Source organism: Lampetra fluviatilis, chromosome 7 (assembly GCF_964198595.1).
Source record: "Lampetra fluviatilis chromosome 7, kcLamFluv1.1, whole genome shotgun sequence".
NCBI classification, from domain to species: Eukaryota; Metazoa; Chordata; class Hyperoartia; order Petromyzontiformes; family Petromyzontidae; genus Lampetra; species Lampetra fluviatilis.
In genome coordinates, this window is record NC_136281.1 from 1809911 (window position 1) to 1832193 (window position 22283).

At 45.3% G+C, this 22283-nt stretch overlaps 1 protein-coding gene across 1 annotated transcript in view; it reads left to right on the forward strand.

The window, feature by feature from the left end:
* The first annotated feature begins 273 nt into the window (after positions 1–273).
* Positions 274–22283, forward strand: part of LOC144933401 (palmitoyltransferase ZDHHC17-like) — a 39532-nt gene continuing 17522 nt past the window's right edge. Inside the window, exons 1-7 of the mRNA XM_078858122.1 lie at positions 274–496; positions 3900–3994; positions 6777–6899; positions 9506–9583; positions 11254–11398; positions 13760–13824; positions 21768–21930. Of these exons, the coding sequence (XP_078714248.1) occupies positions 3900–3994; positions 6777–6899; positions 9506–9583; positions 11254–11398; positions 13760–13824; positions 21768–21930 (669 nt within the window). The 5' untranslated portion in view covers positions 274–496. The remainder of the gene's footprint in view (positions 497–3899; positions 3995–6776; positions 6900–9505; positions 9584–11253; positions 11399–13759; positions 13825–21767; positions 21931–22283) is intronic.

Here is a 22283-nt window from a genome sequence, read left to right on the forward strand (position 1 = left end):
GTTTCCTTAATAACCACGGTTGCTGACCACAGGACCACAATGGGGGGTTCGTGTCCCTTTAAAAAGTGTCGCTTCGAGCCTTTCAGTGTTGTTCCTCGCAGTCGCGTCACGACGAGACGGGTTGGATCTTCATTGTCCCCAACAGCAAAGAGTGCAATGCTCTCATGTGGCGTGACACTGCGGGGAGGAGTGGCCACCCACCGCCTCCACTCACGCAGAGTGAAACGAGGAAGTGCGTGCGGCAACAGCAGCAGCCAGGCACGAGGCGTGAGATCACGGCGTGAAACCCGGAGATCCTGGGGAATCCAGGACCCCCCCCCCACCAGCGTGAGGTCCCAGCGTGAGGTCACGGCGTGAGATCCAGAGATATTGGTGAATCCAGGTCCCCCTCACCGGCGTGAGTGGGGTCTCAAGGTGAGATCTCAGCGTGAGGACCCATCAAGGCGTGAGGTTCCAGTGTGCTGAGGAGCCACGCGCTCCGGCATCAAGGGGACAGGTGAGCGAACTGGCCGGCGTGTCGCCCTCGTCTCGAGCACTGGGGCTCGATCAACAAATTTAATTGCAATCTACGCCATGTGTCTCAATTGTCGTGCGTCTCTATTACCCTACTATGCTTATACCACGAGAGTAGTACCACTTATGGCTCAACGATTTGGGGAACATATCTAATTGCGATTTTTCTGACATTGCGATTTGATTTGCGATTAAATTTGTTTAAGTTAAACTTCAGTTCAATATTCAGTGTGTAATATATTTAAAACACGTGATGGAGCATTACCACATGGTACCATCAAAATTTGAACTGCTCTATATCTTCTAATGAAAGTATGATAACTTAAGATATATGAATTGCTTCCAACATGTATTTATTAAAATGTCTGTATTGCAATAGAACAATCAAACATTGAACAATTAAGTTAAATAAGTAAAGTTATAATAATAAATAAAACAATTCCAATAAGAAAGTAAAAGGACTTTTCAAATCGCAAAAAAATCGCAGCCTTTGCGATTTGCTAATTGCATTGTTTCAAACTATTTCGATTTTAAATCGATTAATCGTCGCGGCCCTAATACCACTTGCAAATGCATTGCATGTGTACCAGCCGGTTCTCAATAAAAGCGCTGTACAGTGTGGTCCAGCTGTCTTGTGGCCCCCAATTAATTGATCCCTAACATTTATTTTCCCCTTTGCTTATTCATTTTCTGTTTTTCACACCCATTGGAATGCAACTTCATTACGTTTTAGAGAATGAAATGGGTGGGTCACAAGACCATCTGGAGCACTTTGTACAGTAGTTTAGGGTTACGATGTTTGGGATGGGCTAATGTGTACTGTGTCTCACACACCTACAGCTGTCGTGAGCGTGGTTCCCCACTTCTACGATTCGCCGTGCCTGGCATCACGCTATTATCGCGTTTGCCACCCGTTGGCTTGAGCCGTGCCTGTGATGAGCACTGGCACGGCAGGATGTTGCGGGCCAATTGTGACCCACGTGGCTGTACGGGGTGGCCTTATCGTGGAGTAAACCGTCTGGAGTTGTTGTGGTGGTGGTGGTGGTGGTTGGGAGGTTATGATTTACCAAGGGGTTGTAAAGTCAAGTTAGTTGTCCTCTGCGTTCACAAGGCAATTGCGAGCGACGGCACGTGCAGAGTCTGGCGCACGGGGTCAGCACACACGTTTTTCTGGACATGCGGTGCACGTGGAAATGGTGCTCGTGTGATTTGCTTGGGGAAAAGAAGCGGCCAGTTTACGTGACCTGTATCCAATAGACGGTGCACAGTGGGCGGCTGCTCCCAAGTGTGTCCACGAGCTTTGGGGTAAAACACTTCCGCGATCTTTACGTCAAATTCCTAAAAAGAACATGCCGATGTATTTTTACGATTCGATTTTACGGTTCGGCTGAGGTGGCCGCCTCGTATGCCTTACGCCCTACTCTGAACGCAACAGCCATTTGTTTTTAATGTACGTGGAGTTGGAACTTCAAAGGCAGTCGTCTTTATTTTTAGAAAAAATATACCGGTAGTTTTTGACGCGCGTTCACGAAACTGAATTTCACGTTCACGATCCAGGCGTGAGTTAAAAAAACTCAACTTCATCTGACAGCTTTGTATTTTGAGCATTTGTCCCTCATCGAGAAAGATACAAATTATATTTTTTGTAATACCTGAATTACAGTCCTCCAATGGGTCATATACATTGCCCGAGTAAAACGAACACATCACGATTGCACTCGTGATCACCCGCGCTTGTTAAGTATCTGAAATGTACATCCCAATTCGTGGCATTAGCCAGTACTGTTTGTAGCTTTCTATTGAAAGTGCTCTCTTGACCGTAACTGCGCGTCCTCACGCTAAAGCGACGCGCAGAGCTATTGCCATGGACTGCGAAAATGGCACGCAAATGCAAGAGCAGCAATGACCCCCCCCCACTCAGCCGGGTCTTGGTGCAGTACAGCCCAGTCGGGACTTGTGGTCGCAGCTAACAGGGATATGGAAGTAGTGTGGCGTGTGATACCCTCGTCATTAACGTGATCATCATCGTCACTATCATCCGTCTTCATCATTCTCATTATCATACATTGTCATCAGAGTCCATCGTGATGAGTCTTCACTGGGTGGAGTGGTGCTGATACAGTATTGGTTTCCACACTGCGCTCTGAACATGGGAACCCGAGTTTAACTCCCAGCCACGACTAAAATCAATGGCACGTGATACCCTGAACCAGTCCTGGGCCCCCTCCTTCACCAAGCAGCACTGACCAGTGTGGCGAAGTATGGTCAAACAACCCTCAAGATGGGCATGGCATGAGGAGGAATTAATCCACGAGTGGATTGACAAAGCGTTGTAAATTATAATGTATTAGATGGGTGATAGGTAATCATCGGTTAAATATTGTAAAACAAAAGTTTTGAAACGAAATATATTCTTTTTTTAATCATGGTTGATGAGCACAGGGTACCACAGGCCCCAAATGTCAAGGGGCCAACAACAAAACAGCATTATCGAAGGTGTAACCGGTGATATATTTCTTGAATTGAGCAAGGTTCTAAGAACTGGGGGGGGGGGGAGAGACCGTGGGAGGGAATTCCAAAATCGACCAGTGCAAGTGTAATGACGACTTGACACTTCTCTTGAGATGGCACTTTATTGAAGACACGTTCACTTGACATCAGGCAGAGACCCCCCCCCCCCCACTGCAACAGCCCTGAGTCTCCCGCGCATCTCCCTTTCATTAAATCCTTTATATTAAGTTCACTTGCTTGCTTGCTTGCGTGCTTACGACCGTGCAAATCTTTCGGTCGTTTTTTAACCCACTTCCCGTGATCCAATCGAGCTGACATTTTGCACACAGACTCGTTGTGTGTGACAATTTATTTTCGTGAAAATTTTTTTTCCAACATTTTACACTTTTTAGGAAAAAATAAATGATATTTAATTAACAATTGCTTAATGATGGCAGGCAATCATCTGACCCATAGGTGGCAGCCATCTCAAGCCAGAGGACGAGAGGACTCTAGCCGCCACGCATATAAAGGATTTATAGTGAAAGACTTTATTTTTACGGGTTAATTTTTACCAACCGAGGCCACGCCTCCCTTCTCGATCATTCTTGCTGACTGGACGCTCGCTCCACCGGCAGACTCTACCGTCATCTTCCGTCACCTAACCACACTCCCTTCTCGAATATTCCCATAGCCACCAGTCCCTTCGTACCCACAACTGACTCCCCTGTCATTACCTCCCGTGGCGACGAGTCCCCTCACACCGCATGAAGGCCTCTATTGCCATGACACAAGGACAGAAGCAGGAAGAGAAGTGTGTTTGCTCTAAGTGGTTGATTTAAATTTGTCCGTGTGCGTAAGCCGGTGTTGCCGATGTTGTGTGATGCTGTGTGCAGATGGGTTGTGAGCACGGAAACAAAGAGCAGCCTCAGAGGTGGCAGCAGGAAGTGGGAGTTGACATCCGTACGTGGGACATTGTCAAGGCCACTCAGTGAGTATTCCTGCTGCACGGTTACAACGAACTGGCTTCGTTAATGCGGTAGATCAGTGTTCTTCACTAATTTTCATAGAGGAGGGGCACTTCTGCTGATAACACATCACGAGTTTGAGGGCCGCCACACATTTTTAACTATTGGGTTTGACAGCATGATGGGGGTGTTTTCACATTTGTGTATTGTCGGGGGCCGCACGTTATCGGCCGCACCTCATAGGCCGCACTAAAGGCCACCAGTGACCTGCAGGCCTTGCAATGAAGACCGCTGCGCGAGATTCATCGTTTAACTCCACATACATAAAGGCCACGTTCAACTATAATGTACATGGTCACCAACGCTCCTAACTATTTGATCATAGCACACGTTGCTTTGTTGTTACCAGAAAATAGCTTTCTGCACAAGTGAGTCATTAACTGTGGCGACATGTGGATGCCACTTGGGAGACAGCTATTTGTCAAAAAATATCTTCTTGCCATCCAAGAGAAATTCTACTTATAGGAAATGTCTCTTTTCTGTGAAAGTAACTAAGTAAGATGCCACAGAAAAGAGGGGTTTGTAATGGAGAACACATTATAAGCAACACATAAAACCCCACTCAGTTCTTTTTTATCAGCAATTCAATATTTTCAAAAACTACAGATGTCATCCGATCCGAATTGCTTGTAGACATTGGTCATGACTTTAATGTCAAAGATACTCACTTCACCTTAACCACAGATCACCGGGAGAGACTAAGTCAGCAACCTTCACGCTTGGGCCACTTCATATTGCCTGTGACAATGGCAGCCAATGTCACAATTTTCAAGTGTAGAACCCCGATTTGATAGAAAGAGGAGCAGATCAACATATCATCTTAATAACTGAGCAAACTTGGTATTGTAGACTTTAGCTGCCAGGTGGCCAGGAATTAGGAATGCGGCAGTGGGTGTTTAGTTTGGTCTCATATCTCTCTCTGTGGAGCTTTCAGTTGTATCCCCCCTCATTTGCATCGGCTCTTTTTAAGGAACTTTTTTTTCTCCCAAATTGCAAAACCACTCCCTTAATCGCACCGGCCAATTATCTCGACGCGGGGATCCAGCTGTAAATGAATCGTAAGGCTCAGTGAGCCTTTTCCGAGTAAAGGACATCACAGTTGCTAAGCGTTGTGGATAGGCTTTCCAACCACGTACAACGGAATACAGCATATTCGTGGTTCTTTTGGTAAAGTCACGTAGAAGGGAAACAATGAAATAATACATATATAAAACTAAATTCTCAAGACCTTTCGGCTGCAACACAAGCAATCATCATCAGGTGTGAAAAACACAGCAAGAAAATTTGAAAAAAGTGGCGGGTTTTTTCTTAACGTTAGCAAAAAAAAAACGCCACTTTTTTCAAAATTTCTTGCTGTGTTTTTCACACCTGATGATGATTGCTTGTGTTGCAGTCGAAACGTCGTGATAATTTTATTGTTTCATATTTTTATTATTTTATTGTTTCCCTTCTACGTAACTTTACCGAAAGAACGAAGAATATGAATCCCTACAGTCATGAAAGCTTTAAATCGGAATACAGCATGTTAACGTCTCGCGAATAAAATACGTTTTTTCCTTCCCGTGAGTTCAATTGTTGCCATCCCAAACCCTGTTGTATTCAGCTATTTCGCAATGTTTGACTTGTGATGAGGGCAGGTTTAGCGCTTTAAATAGAAGCACTGCAGCAGCTGGTGCGGCTGCAAAAAACCAGGTTTTCCAGTTCTTTGGAATTTGCAGCTACATCCACAACAACGTCCTGGGATGCATAATTTCAGGTTTTGATTGTGAATTGTCTTATCGTGTATCCGTATGCAAATGAGGCAAATTTGACGACGTTAAATTAATAATCATCTGTTTCTGTAGTGCAGCAAGGTATATTATTATTATTCCATTGCTTGCTGTTTGTATTTGTGTCTTTATATAGAGGGCATTGCGTAAAACCACTGCTTTGCGCCCACGTCTATGCTCCTCACAGTGACGTGTTGTCAAATAACCCCCACGGCGCACGGTGTAGATGGGGCATCGCGCATGGTTGGAATCGCAATAAAGGCTGCACGTGTGTCATATTCTGCTGGTTGGGATTTTTTTGTAATTAAATCATTCCAGCCCTGCAGGTATCAAGAGTGTGCCATTTCACGTCACATGGGGATATTTCTGCTGAGAAGCCCAGTGTGAGAGTTTTCGGATTTTTAGCACCGAATTAAAGTCTGGCACTTGAGGTCCGTACATATGTGACCCAGTAAATAGCCGTCATAATCCTGAATCGGTACATTTGATATTCACTGGCATTCTTAGAGCACATACGCTATTGCAAAGGTGCTATTTTTAAGCATTGTAAGATTCAGAGAACATTTACGTTTTGAGTCTACTGCGGAACTGGCTGACAGTGACACATTCCCGAGAGCAACCGGTAACGAGTTCCAAGTAGACGTGCCGAACACCGCAAAGCCTGCGAGGGATGTCTTGGTGCATGGGCCAATCGGGTCACCATGTGCTGCCGACTGGACACACTCACTTGGGCAGTTGTGTGCAGATCCAAATGCATGCCGAGGTAATCTAGTGCCACGTGGCCCTGGCTGCTGTAAGATCTGGATATAACAATGCACATTGACGACTGAGCATGAGGCATGACATTATTTGGAGTTCAGTATCCCGCATAGATCTGTGTCTCTTTTAAACAGAGTTCAAGTACTCGATTCGAAATAAAACCCAGCACGTTTGATTTGAGAGATGTGGGCGTGTGCCGCTTCTCTCCGCCCGCCAGGTATGGTTTGCTGGAGCGATGTCGCGAGCTCGTGGAGGCCGGGAAAGACGTGCGGGAGCCGGACGCCGAGGGCATCTCCCTGCTTCACTGGGCCGCCATCAACAACCGCATAGACGTGGCCAAGTGCGCTTTTGCAGTGTGTTCTTCTTCGTCTCTGTCGATATCGACGATCCTTTGCCATCACGGTGGTTGCCGTCTCTTTCCCGTGAAGTCTCTGATGCCCGTGTGGGTCGGTGCAGGATAGGCAGCGTGTGATCTGGTATTATTTCACCGGCTGCTGTTTTATCGCTTACTCGTCGCCAGTTTTCGAAACATATTGTTCCTTCGTGTGTCTTGGCTCCCCACTAAACTCTTACCTGCTCCAATGTTTTAAGTGCAGCAACTTTTCATCGTCTGCTTCAGATAATTGTTGTACCTTGTGCCCTTCTCCTTGCAAATGTTTTCCTTATTCTAACAGACCAAAGAGCATCTGCTTAGGTAGGCGATTGTGGACATTCAAACACAGTATCGCATGTCTGCCGCACATTCAAAACATCTCTCATGTCTGCATGGCAAGGCATGGTGAGGCCATCATCCAGCAGTGGATTGACAATGCGCTGCACAATTGTACTTGCATGGCCTTATTTTGCATCAGTGTTAGGCGCAGTCTCGATACTAAATTTACCACATTTCACTTTTGCTCACACGTTAAATTCTACCCAGACATCTGTCTTAGATTGCACCATTACAAATACTTTTTTACATAGTCATACCAAAAAAAGTAGTGTGTTGGGAATTCATCTCTACGGATATATTTTTAATACCTCATTATTACTGTATGGAGAGCCGATGTGAAATAAACCTCCCACCCCACACACAACATTCTGTTCCTTAAAACATCCTTGCAAGAACTGCCCACGTACTACCGTGTGTGTGCCTCAAATGTGGTCCAAGTGGCTTGCATTTGCGATTAGAGCAGCCTCGTGGCCTGTGACGATGACGGATTCACGATCCCTTTTTCATTCTACAATCGATAATTATTTTAAATTTTCTCTTGCAGCAAATGTTGTGTGCTCTCTAGAAGTAGCAAGGGTCACATGAACCTGATGCCTTATACAAGTTATCCGAGCAATTGGATTCTTACACGCACCATTCAATGCATTTATTATGTAGCGTAATAATTGATTTTAATTGAAAATTGGATACGATGTCACACATATGCTAGTTAACGTTGGATTCCACCGATTGTATTCTAGTCGACGGGTTTTAATATATGGCTGTGCAACCTATTCCAGGCGAGGGCCACCTACAGAGTCTCTTAGATCCCCGCAGGCCAAGAAGGCCATGTGATTATATTCACAGACGTGACCTCACTCTCTTCGGTGCAAGTGGGCATGGTAGCCTAGTAATCAGCCCGCCGAGGTGTCCGCCGAGCATAGGTGTGCCCCTGTTGGTCGCGTGTTCGTCAAAACCACACTGTGGGCTCTTTTTCCGGCCCGTGGGCAGTAGATTGTACACCGCTAGTTTAACATAACGTGACATTTCTAGCTCCCATGTAGCCCTGAAATGCTGTTAGACTCTACAGTGTTCATTGAACGTCGGTATTTATTTTAAAGTAACAACTCACTGGAAACTTCTGCTCTCTGATTTGTGCATTGTTATGCATCTCCCTCCTCACCCTCCTCACCAATAAGTCAGGCAACATTACCTCCCATGCCTTGGGTCACCATGTTCCAAACAAGATTTTGTGTGTCATTTGGGATTACTAAAAAGCCCAATTTAATCTGAATGTCCCAGCTTGTTTACGGCTAACTGTTGCGAGGATATTCATGCACTCCTCAGAATTCCCAGCTTATCATCCAAATAACCGGACTTAAAGAGACGTGATTAGTCTTAATATTCACCACAAAATTACACAATGAAATGCGGGATGGTATTTCATCATCTTTTTCACAAGCTTTCACTTTATTATCACCATGGTTAATTCCCCTGCAACAAATAGGTTGTCTTTGAGTAAGTGTGCAATTCTCTTTTGTGAAGAGGGCATTCACCGTCACTGTTGGCCAAGTCTGCAGTGTAGGTATTTGAATGCAAAAGGCAGTGAATTGATTAGAGCTGAGCTATCTGGTTAATTAAGTAATCGACTTCCACCGATAAGCAGTTGAGTTGCATGACTAATCGGATAACACGTAAGTAGTTGGGGGAAAAAAATATCTCACTTCTGTTTCCACGTGTGCCACTGGACGGGAGGTGCTAGGCGGGGCTTGATTACATTATTGGGATAACGGTCACGTCATGCTGAGCATGGCTTGCTGGGGGGGGGGGGGGGGTTCCCACCTTCAGTAGGCAGGCTGTTGGTACATGAGAAGTTGATCGCAAAATCGTAGCTGTTTACAATTTTGGGTCGATTAGTCAGCTTAATGGACGAATCCATCCCATCTCTAGAATTGACTCTGAGCCTGTCCACGAGTCCCATCGGAGGCATTGGCAGCAGGCCGTCTCACCGCACGCTGTCTCGCCCACGCCGAGTGGCAGACACAACTCCAGGAGCAGCACCCACTGAAGCCATGCATGTACATACATACCTGTCCATGCACACACTTATGCCCTCGTCTTTTCCCGCGTGACATCCCCTCCACGTTCGTACTCTTCCATCATCTCTGTATCACAAATGCGGCTATGCCATACAAAGTAAGCGTATGTGAGCGGTATCCATTCTGGTGATAACACTGTTTTCTGTGCCTGTCCAGGTTTTACCTGTCGAAAGGAGCTGTTGTGAACCAGTTTGCGGGGGTTTTGAATGCCACGCCAATGCACTGGGCTGTCAGGTAAGGTTCTGTGGAGATTGTCACTGTTTAACATCAACAGCGCAATCCTTGTGGAGTGATTACTGCCCGATGCCACCGTATTGGTGGCAGTTTGAAATATTCATAGAGTAACACTTAGAGCAATGGTCATTATTTACCAAGGAGGCAGTTCATGGAAACTTCAGGCCTCTGGTCTCAGGAATTGTATTGGATTTCTGTGTGTTGATACTGCTCCATGTATTGCCCTTGCACATCTGATTTAATCTCAGATCCTGTTTTGTTGGCCCCTCATGCATTCCTCGTCTTGATTTCTCCTTCTTTCAACATTATTTGGTTCCTAGATTTTAGTTATCAGAGCTAGAATGTGGCCAAATGAAGTGAAAAAACTATCTTTTTTTACGTGGTGCTTTTTTAGGAAGTGATTGGTAACTTGACCATCAACACATCAGACTTGAGAACACAGTTTGATCCCAGGGGGCTGCCTGGATTGAACTCCACGGTCTCAGTGGCGCCAGCTCGGCAATTTCACATCGGAGTTACCCAGCCTCCTCTTTTTATCACATTAATCTCTTATCCACACAACCTATTTACTTTCTACTCTCATGAACGATATCACATTACCAGCACATCTATTTTAGAAAAAAATTTCATCAATGTGTAGTGAGTCCAACTGAGTCGCAGACGTTCCTTTTTGTAACACAAAGGGGTAACTGCCCCTTCACCAGATACAACCTAGGGTGGTGACCACCCAGCTAACTACTCTATACAGAGGAGTTACTGCTACGAAGGGTTGGGTCCCTACTCGGGTCCGCGATCACGTGTTTGCCTCAAAAACATAGAGCTTCCAGCTTGAGATGTAGGGCTTCAGCTGGTGGACGTGGAGCTTCAGCTTGTAGAATGCAGAGACCTCGGTTCCTCTCAGGGATCCGCCTTATATCCCCCTACGGTCGGGGCTGCTCCGCCCTTGGCTCCGCCCACCTTCTGGAGCCGTCTAGCTACCTCTCGATACCTCTCGAGAGCTTTCCCCGGACACGTGATCACCCCCTAGTCCCCCCACCTGGGGGCCTCTCTATGGACACTCTAGATCACGTGTCTGCAGGGTCAACCAGAGTGCCATGGCCTGGGGCAACCCTGCCCTTAGGCTGACACTCTCCCGCTCCCTCTTGTAGGAGCCCCCACCGCACGCCATGTGTGGTGCCTGCGCTATCCAGCGCTCATCAAGCCCCGCTAAGGCTGGTACTACACCCGCTCACAGAGTGTATGTGATGACAGTGCATCGTGTGCCCTGGCCCTCTCAGGCCAGCACCATACAGTGGCATCCTCGATGTCACTACAAATGCATTCTACTGTATTTGTAATGTTTAGGTATATATGCAGTAGTGCAGAGTGTGTGCTCAGCTCATGCGACCCATAATTCTATATTTTTTCCACGTCCTTTATTTTATCATTTTCACTGAGCCTGGGCTGTCAGATATATTCAAAGAAATGGGATTGCCCACACTTTACCCTCCCCCCCACACACACACAAGTAACCTGCCAATCGACTAACTGCACAAACAGTAGTCCAATACAATTCCTGATTATATTGGATCACTTGCAGTTCTTTTTCTTTTCTTAACTTCCCCCTGGTGACCCCCTTACTCAACCGTTGCTTGTCTTTCCACCTCCCATTGGCCCGTTGTCCATTGCAGGCAGGGACATCTGGAGATGGCGGTATTGCTCATGTCCTTTGGTGGAGACCCTGGCCTGTGGGACGACGAGGGCGGCTCGTGCCTGCACACAGCCGCGCAGTTCGACCATCCGCACATCATTGCCTATCTGCTCGCAAAGGGCCAGGTGAGAGAGATGTCTCGGTCAGTTGGGTCCATTGGGCTCCTTTGCATTGCTCGTGCCTCCAAGTTTAATTATAACGGATCAGATTTCAGACACTGAAGTATATTGATGCTGACACAAAATAATATTGCCTTTGGAAATATTCTTTCTCGTACATGTTGTGGAAATTCAGAGGTTTTTGATTTTATATACAGGGTGTTTGAGAAGAATGGACCCAATTTCAAAGCAGTATATTTCACGAGGGCAAAATGTTGCAATTACACAAAAAGTTACAAACGGTTTAATGAATTATCAAGTTTTACTAACCATTTTATAAATGCTCTATGTTCCCTCCACCTGCTGTATGGACAACATCGAGACGATAGTTGAATTCGTTCCAAACGCCTCTCAAAGTGTCTTCTTCCACTGAAGTCACTGCTGCCGTGATTCTGTTCTTGAGGTCATCCAGATTAGTCGCTAATGGTGGCACAAAAACACGATCTTTAAAGTATCCCCACAAGAAAAAGTCACAGGGTGTGATGTCTGAGGATCTTGGGGGCCAAGAGTGTAGCGCCAAGTCTTGGGGTCCCGTGCGACCTATCCAACGTTGAGGCAGCGCGTCTTGTGAATGACTGAGGCTAGGGGCTGTTTGTGCGCTGGGAGAGGCATCTAGCGGTAATCATTTGAAACTCTATGCCCCGCTCTATCTATGCCCCGCCCTCTCTATGCCCCGCCCTCACTGTGCCCCGCCCTCTCTATGCCCCGCCCTTTCAAGTGGTAAGAGTTTCATTCATGGGCGGTTCGTGGTTGCAGAGATATAGCGATTTCAAATCGGGTCGATCTTTTTTAAACACCCTGTACAGTATTTATATGTATAAAATCTTGACTTAAAGCTTTCGTGTCTGCAGGAATTAATATTTTTGGGTTTTTCGTTAAAGTCACATAGATAGGTTCAAATAAAATAACAAAAAATAACAAAAATACTACGACGTTTTGATCGCAACACAAGTAATCGTCAGGAGAAAAAAATAGCGGGAAAGCTGCTGAGGCAGGATGTTTTAAAGGTTTGAAATGGGTGTAGCCCAAGGGTCATAATCGAAGTGGGCAGGGCTAGTGATGTTAAAGTGAGAAATGTAAATGTTAGATCGAAGAGCTACCTCCACAACTACAAAGCTGCAGAGGTGGCCATTGTATTGTGAGAGATTAGCATGTCAATGTAAGATTGCAGAGCATAAAATTCACGATCTGATCCCATCTGTGAAGGATGTGATTCCTGACATGCAATCCTGATGACGATTGCTTGTGTTGCGATCGAAACGTCGTAGTTTTTTTGTTATTTTTTGTTATTTTCTCTGAACCTATCTACGTGACTTTACCGAAAGACCCAAGAATATATATGTGCAGTGACATAAGAGGGGAGGGGCTGCTGGGGGCTCTGGGACCCTAGGCAACCCAGACGCTTAAGCCCCTTGGCGCCAGGCACTGGGTTCCCAGGCAACCCAGACGCTTAAGCCCCTTGGCGCCAGGCGCTAGGTTTCCAGGCAATCCAGACGCTTAAGCCCCTTGGCGCCACCAACGGGGGGGGGGGGGGGCTGTGTGTGCTCTGTGGGATATCTGGGGGCGCACACAGCCCCACCCCTCGTGGGGACGAGGCATAAAAGGGCAGCTCCCTGGACGATCGAGGCCAGTTGTAGCTCAAGACCCAAGAGCCAAGACCAGCCATCTCAGGACCCTGGGATGTTGTGAGAGCCAGTGGTGGAACTCTGGAACTCCCGGCTCTACGTCCTTGTGAGGGCGAGTTCCAGAGCGTAGCCAGAGTAGTGGATCTAGGCTGTGTACCTAGGCTGTGTACCTAGGCTATAACAGAGTAAAAGGACTGTTGGAGTGTTGGATTGTAATAAAGAAGTTACCTCTACAAGTGTCTCCGGAACCCATTACATATGTATAAAATTTGATGATTGTAATTCACATTAATAGGTGATATAATAAATATATACTGTAATTCAAGAAATATGGAATTCTTCACATCCTGTATCAGTGTAATATGGAGATTGTTGTTCGTCATTTGACTCGTTTGGTTGTACATGACGTCATGCATGATATCTGCTTTCTCGTTATTGGGCAAACCAAAATGATTCTAAGCTGTGGACAATATTAACAATAAAATATGCACAGTATTGTTATTATCTGTGTATAACTAACTTACAAAGTTACTTTTAAAATATTCGGTTTAGATGTCTGCAAAGTCAATGTTTGTTTTTCTTTCTGAAGCAAAGTAAATTTCTAATGTGCAATGTTGAGCCACGGGTACTTGTGATTGTGCATCCTGAACGTGTGATGGAATAAGCGGGGCTCTAGCGGTGACAATGTGTGTCTATCGTGCAGGACATTGATCTGCTTGACAAGCACGGGCGGACACCGATCATGTTGGCGGCACTTCGCACTCAGGGGTGAGTACAGAACCACGGTCATTGCAAACAGTTTCACGTTATTAGGAATTGTCAGCTTCCACCACCAGATTGCCATACATGTTGCCGTCCATTGCCAACATACGTGCCAGATTGTTATGACAAGAGCCAAGCAAAAGGTTGATTCTTTTTAGTGCCTACATTTATATTAAATTAGTTGGCTTGTGGCCGCATCTGTGGTACTGCTGCACCTCCCTTTCTTCCTTGGGCCCCCCATCCCTTCCTGATACGGCCCTAATAACCCTTCATGATCGGGCCCCTTTCATCACTTCCCTCTTTTGGTTCTGCGCCTTTCCTTTTCAGGACCCACCTCTTCTTCTTTCGGCCCCGCCTCTCTGTTTAGGCCCTGCCTCTTCCTCAGGACACTGGGTTGGGCTTATTTGGGTCGTGCTCGGGGTTATGGAAGAGGGTGGAGGCAGTGTGCGAGCGCACCAGTTGATAGTGGTGGCCGGAGACATTAGGGATTGGACGACTTCACTGCAATCACCAAATCCCTCTTTAGAGCCACAATATGAAAAATATTAATAATAGATACACTGTGTTTATCTTATTAGCTGATGAAGAAAGAGACACACGTATGCATTTCAACAAACCTACAGCCGGTTTTATTACACGAAACCCCACGTTGTTGGGTATGGCCTATTACGTTTATGTATTTATTTGGAGGGAGGGATATTCTCAGGTTTTTTCGGTAAAGTCACGTAGGTAAAAACATTAAAATTAATGAAAGTAAAATAAAACAAAACAAAAATAAAATTCACGACGTTTCGGAGGCAACACAAGTCTCCGTCATCAGGTGGGACCGTCACAGCCGAATTAGCTGCATCAAGTGAAGCAATGATTCAAGATGTAATCCCTTATAAGCAAGTTGAAGGGAGGTGGAGAGGGGGGGGGGGAGAGCTTATCAGGCTGTGGTAGCCAATGAATGGAAACGTATCGGGAGGGAGGAGGAGCGGTGATCAAAGACTGCACGCAGTGCTCAACACAATGAATGGAGACGTGTCGGGACGGAGGGCGAGCGGCGATCAAAGACTGCACGCAGTGCTCAACACAATGAATGGAGACGCGCCGGGACGGAGGGCGAGCGGTGATCAAAGACATCACGTAGTGCTCAACACAATGAATGGAAACGTGGCGAGCGGTGATCAAAGAACAATGAAGAGATTACTGTTAAACACTGTGGATGTTAACACTCGGTGAAGTAAATTAAAATAGTGCCTGTCAGATAAGATGGTCCAAAAAGTGTAATTAAGTCTTTTTTGCGTGGTTAATAACATCTTTCCAGTGATTACTGAGTTTGTACCCATCATCACGGTTGAAATTATGTCTGTGTTTGTATATTTGTATGGCTTCGTGTACAAACCTTTGATGGTAGCCCGGAGGTTTGCAGAGAACCTTGGTCTCGGAAAAGACAATTTCATGAGAGCCCGCCGAGTTGTAGCAATGATCGGCAACGGCCGAAGAATCAGTTCTGCCGTGTTTCAGATCTGACTTGTGCTCGCGGACACGATCAGCAACATGACGTTTTGTTTCTCCAATGTAGCAATCACCACAAATGCAACTCAATTTGTAGACTCCAGGATACTGTAAGTCAGGAACGACATCCTTCACAGATGGAATCAGATCACGGATTTTATGCACTGTACTGAATCGGACTTGGATCTTATGTTTGTTTAGAATTTTGGAGATCTTTTTGGTCACGCCTGCTATGTATGGTAACGTGATAGTTTTGGTCGGAGTTTCATGTGGTTGTTTCTGTGTGGTGGGAGAGACAGCTTGGCGGATAGTGCGGTCAGAGTATCCGTTCATCCTGAGGGCCCGATGTACATGTCTTAATTCATCAGTCAGGTGGTGTTGGTCAGAAATGCCATGAGCTCTGTGGTATAGCGTTTTGATGAGAGAATTCTTTTGAGATGGGTGGTGGTGGGAATCCGGTTTCAAGTAGGAATTTGTGTGGGTGGCTTTCCTGTAGACAGAATGTCCCAAGGATCCGTCAAGCCTCCTCTTAAACAGAATATCCAAGAATGGTAGTTTACCGTCTTTCTCCACTTCCATGGTGAATCTGATAGATGGGTGTCTAGAATTGATGTGGTCCAAGAAGTGGTTCAATTCTGGGAGGCCATGTGGCCAGATGACGAAAGTGTCATCCACATATCTCTTCCACAGGGAAGGACGCAGGGTGGATGTCTGGATGGCGTCTGATTCAAACTTTTCCATGAACATGTTGGCTATAACTGGTGACAAGGGGGAGCCCATAGGGGTACCCTCATTCTGTTTGTAGAAGGTGCCATTCCAGGTAAAATAGGTGTTGGTGAGGCAATGCCTAACCAGCACAGGTACATCAGAATTCAATCCATGTTGGACTAAGTCCTCAATTATTGTTAGGGTGTCCGGTACTGGGACTTTGGTAAACAAAGATACTACATCAAAGCTGACGAGGATGTCATCAGGAGATAGTACCATGTCCTTAACCATAGAGACTAATTGGGTTGAGTTGAGTACTGCCGAAGAGGTCTTGCCTGTGAAGGGGAGCAGAGTATCTGATAGAAAACGGGCTAGTTTGTACGTCGGAGAGTTTATCGTCGACACGATGGGTCGTAGCGGGGTGCCTTCTTTATGGATTTTGGGAAGACCATAGAGTCTGGGAGGTCTTGCCGCCGATGGTTTTAGAGAGGGACGTTTGCTTGGTTCGATTAGGGAAGTCGAACTCGTGATGATACTGTTGGTTTTTGTCGTTAGGCTTTTAGTGGGATCATTTTTAATTTTGGAGTAACTCCCATCATTAAGCAGGTCCAGGATTTTGTTGTTGTATGAATCTTTATCCATGATGACCGTGGCATTGCCCTTGTCTGCCGAGAGGATGACTATATCATCTCTCTTTTTTAAATTCGCGAGTTCAGAGCGTTCGTTTTTGCTGATGTTACTAGTGGGTTTCTTAGCATTCTTAAGAATAGTAGCTATTTCAGCTCTTGCTACATCCGCATGGATGTGTCCTATGCCTCTGAGGGCTACATCAATCTGAGAAATCATATCCTCTACTGGTATATATTTAGGGGTGACGGCGAAATTTAGTCCTTTGGCCAGTACCGTTTTTAGATTGTCAGAAATTGGAATGTTACTCTGATTAATCACGGTCTTGTTAACATCCAGCTTTGCGATGTGTGGCTCTGGTTTCTTTTTAGATAGGAGGTTGAATTTAGAAATCAGGTTAGCTTTGCATTTAGCTGACATTGAATCAGCAGAAGCAGAAGTCATGTTATCAACGTGGTTCCAATCAGAAGGTGACATTTTTTGTGTTAACATTAGATGTGTTTGTAAGAGAGTCTTGTCTAAATTATCGAGTTCAGATCGGAGTAACCTTATTCTCTCCGAGATTAGTGATAGGCTAGCTTTAAATAAGATCTGAACGCTCTGATCTTATTTAAAGCTAGCCTATCACTAATCTCGGAGAGAATAAGGTTACTCCGATCTGAACTCGATAATTTAGACAAGACTCTCTTACAAACACATCTAATGTTAACACAAAAAATGTCACCTTCTGATTGGAACCACGTTGATAACATGACTTCTGCTTCTGCTGACTCAATGTCAGCCAAATGCAAAGCTAACCTGATTTCTAAATTCAACCTCCTATCTAAAAAGAAACCAGAGCCACACATCGCAAAGCTGGATGTTAACAAGACCGTGATTAATCAGAGTAACATTCCAATTTCTGACAATCTAAAAACGGTACTGGCCAAAGGACTAAATTTCGCCGTCACCCCTAAATATATACCAGTAGAGGATATGATTTTTCAGATTGATGTAGCCCTCAGAGGCATAGGACACATCCATGCGGATGTAGCAAGAGCTGAAATAGCTACTATTCTTAAGAATGCTAAGAAACCCACTAGTAACATCAGCAAAAACGAACGCTCTGAACTCGCGAATTTAAAAAAGAGAGATGATATAGTCATCCTCTCGGCAGACAAGGGCAATGCCACGGTCATCATGGATAAAGATTCATACAACAACAAAATCCTGGACCTGCTTAATGATGGGAGTTACTCCAAAATTAAAAATGATCCCACTAAAAGCCTAACGACAAAAACCAACAGTATCATCACGAGTTCGACTTCCCTAATCGAACCAAGCAAACGTCCCTCTCTAAAACCATCGGCGGCAAGACCTCCCAGACTCTATGGTCTTCCCAAAATCCATAAAGAAGGCACCCCGCTACGACCCATCGTGTCGACGATAAACTCTCCGACGTACAAACTAGCCCGTTTTCTATCAGATACTCTGCTCCCCTTCACAGGCAAGACCTCTTCGGCAGTACTCAACTCAACCCAATTAGTCTCTATGGTTAAGGACATGGTACTATCTCCTGATGACATCCTCGTCAGCTTTGATGTAGTATCTTTGTTTACCAAAGTCCCAGTACCGGACACCCTAACAATAATTGAGGACTTAGTCCAACATGGATTGAATTCTGATGTACCTGTGCTGGTTAGGCATTGCCTCACCAACACCTATTTTACCTGGAATGGCACCTTCTACAAACAGAATGAGGGTACCCCTATGGGCTCCCCCTTGTCACCAGTTATAGCCAACATGTTCATGGAAAAGTTTGAATCAGACGCCATCCAGACATCCACCCTGCGTCCTTCCCTGTGGAAGAGATATGTGGATGACACTTTCGTCATCTGGCCACATGGCCTCCCAGAATTGAACCACTTCTTGGACCACATCAATTCTAGACACCCATCTATCAGATTCACCATGGAAGTGGAGAAAGACGGTAAACTACCATTCTTGGATATTCTGTTTAAGAGGAGGCTTGACGGATCCTTGGGACATTCTGTCTACAGGAAAGCCACCCACACAAATTCCTACTTGAAACCGGATTCCCACCACCACCCATCTCAAAAGAATTCTCTCATCAAAACGCTATACCACAGAGCTCATGGCATTTCTGACCAACACCACCTGACTGATGAATTAAGACATGTACATCGGGCCCTCAGGATGAACGGATACTCTGACCGCACTATCCGCCAAGCTGTCTCTCCCACCACACAGAAACAACCACATGAAACTCCGACCAAAACTATCACGTTACCATACATAGCAGGCGTGACCAAAAAGATCTCCAAAATTCTAAACAAACATAAGATCCAAGTCCGATTCAGTACAGTGCATAAAATCCGTGATCTGATTCCATCTGTGAAGGATGTCGTTCCTGACTTACAGTATCCTGGAGTCTACAAATTGAGTTGCATTTGTGGTGATTGCTACATTGGAGAAACAAAACGTCATGTTGCTGATCGTGTCCGCGAGCACAAGTCAGATCTGAAACACGGCAGAACTGATTCTTCGGCCGTTGCCGATCATTGCTACAACTCGGCGGGCTCTCATGAAATTGTCTTTTCCGAGACCAAGGTTCTCTGCAAACCTCCGGGCTACCATCAAAGGTTTGTACACGAAGCCATACAAATATACAAACACAGACATAATTTCAACCGTGATGATGGGTACAAACTCAGTAATCACTGGAAAGATGTTATTAACCACGCAAAAAAGACTTAATTACACTTTTTGGACCATCTTATCTGACAGGCACTATTTTAATTTACTTCACCGAGTGTTAACATCCACAGTGTTTAACAGTAATCTCTTCATTGTTCTTTGATCACCGCTCGCCACGTTTCCATTCATTGTGTTGAGCACTACGTGATGTCTTTGATCGCCGCTCGCCCTCCGTCCCGACACGTCTCCATTCATTGTGTTGAGCACTGCGTGCAGTCTTTGATCACCGCTCCTCCTCCCTCCCGATACGTTTCCATTCATTGGCTACCACAGCCTGATAAGCTCCCCCCCCTCTCCACCTCCCTTCAACTTGCTTATAAGGGATTACATCTTGAATCATTGCTTCACTTGATGCAGCTAATTCGGCTGTGACGGTCCCACCTGATGACGGAGACTTGTGTTGCCTCCGAAACGTCGTGAATTTTATTTTTGTTTTGTTTTATTTTACTTTCATTAATTTTAATGTTTTTACCTACGTGACTTTACCGAAAAAACCTGAGAATATGAATCATTGCAGTCACGAAAGCTTCAAATCTAGAATGGAGGGAGGGAATTGAAGCCAAGTATGGTCTGGAAGGAACTATAAAGCGAGGGAGACCTAACATAGAGTGACTTTACGACGAAAGATATTGGTGCCAGAAAGATGTGGCACTACTTGAGTATATTGGCACAAGACAGGAAAGTGTAAACAAATGATAAAATGTGCAGTGGACAGCTATAGGTTATCTGCCCATGGATCGTGATTATGATGGTTTGCTAATGATTTCGGAGTATGAAAATAATCCAGGTTCACAGTTACAAAATTGTCATTGGAAACCGTGAGGCCTATCATCCGAAAATGTATCTCCTTTCATTTTTGGCGTACCTCTAATTTACAACAATGGATTGTCAACTCACGTGGTAAAATATCGCATGTATATGTACAGCCCTTGGTCAGTTCACTGCTGGATGAGATCCTCCCCACGCTGTGCGGGTCATTGACGTTATTGACCATACTTTATGCTCAACAGTGCATGGGGTGGTGCAGTGGGAGAGCATAGACCCGTGGGAGCATTTGGGTACACAGTGCAACAATTTATATTGCTGCAAAAGTGGATTGTCAGGAAACTATTGCACTGTACAGTACACATGGCACTGCATTGTGTACTGTTATCAGCACATACATTGTTTCGCGTGCACTCAAATTGCTGCTAATATATTTGTACAGGCAGAACAGTAAACAAATGTTTGTCTCTACATGAAATTTCAGTATTTTCGTCTCATCAGCTGTTGGTCTTTCTAGACCAGACTCATCCAGCAGCATTTGCTTACGTGAGCAAATATTTGGTTAAATGGTTTCGACTGTCTGTGCATACTCAGCAGAGTTAGAACCTGTGAAACAAATATCGGTGGGTTGCCAGAAATTATTGGCAAGAGCACTCTCTTTTCAAATAAGGGGTCTGGTTAATTACAAAATAAAGCAATATCGGGTGAAAAATAATTGTGTTGTTATTGCATTATGGTTAAATACACAGACTTAATGTATTTATTAACTGACAGTGTATGGATGATGTATATTTATCAATGTTACATCACATTTATTACGTGCAAGGACTGATGGAAGCCTGTATTACCCACAATGCAGTTTGTACTCACACCAATGTTGCACTGCGACCGTCTAATTTGATTGAACAAATCCAGCCATCACCGGTTCCCTCCAGTCACCACTGGCTTACCGGTGGTCAGTCGTCTTCTTCACTATCCTATCACAACTACCATGGTTACCGTGCCAATAAACTCCACTTCTTGATTCCTCCACCAATGTTGAGGGCTCAAGTCTACCAGACACTGTTTCCTCTCATCTATACTGCATCAAACCACCACACTGCAGGTCACACCACTTATCTTTCTGCTTTTTTTCTCATACCACCCAACTTTGGAATTCCCTCCAAAATAGTAGATTTTACAAAGTTTGTATAACCCTGCTCTATTCAATTCCCTCATTAGCGCTAAACAATTACACCTTTAAAGGTGATACAAAAGAATGCTATGTTCACTGTCCTCGAAGCGCGATAGGCTTCAAGTAAATCTTCCCATCATCGTCGATATCATCTTGCATAGCCATGATCTACCGACTGCCAGATTAGGCCCCTTTCCACATTGTCGCCATGCCCCCCCACGGTCTTGCAATGCCGTAATCCATCTCGCATGCAGTGGTCATCCACATGGGTGTGCATTCCTTTATTTGGCTGCCATTCTATCACCAGCCTCATCTGTGGTCATCCCTTATATATATTTAAAACGTATTTGAAGTCATGCTATGTAATGTATAAACCCACTCCGACACGTCTTGCACGCGCGGACTCACGCGCACGTAGCCCGGAGCCGACGCGCATGCTGGTGCAGTGCGGAGCGTCCCTGGGGCGCGTGGACCAGCTGCACGGCAACTCGGTGCTGCACTACGCCGTGCAGGGCGGCGCGGGGATGCCCACACAGGTGCTGCTCGATGCCGGAGCTCCGATCGACATAGTCAACAAAGAGGTACCGCTCTGCATGGGTCCCTGCCGGACGAGCCGCTACGAGTTTAGGTAACACAAACAAGGTCTGGTTGTGTGTAACAACAACAAAAATGTGGGTAAATGATGCCCATGCATGGCTCATGTAATGCTTTTCCATCGCATAGGTCTTTTAAATGTATTGTATTGGCAGTATGGAATGCTCTGTTACATGTGTAAATAATCCTTTTTGTTTCTCCAAGTTTTGGGTAACCCTTTGATAAATTTGACTACTTTTAAATTCAATAGGGCAAGTGGCCAATAGCAATACAACTTTCTATGGCAGTTGGTTGATATTTGACCATATTCACAAAAGTGAAGAGTGCCCCTCCCCCCACT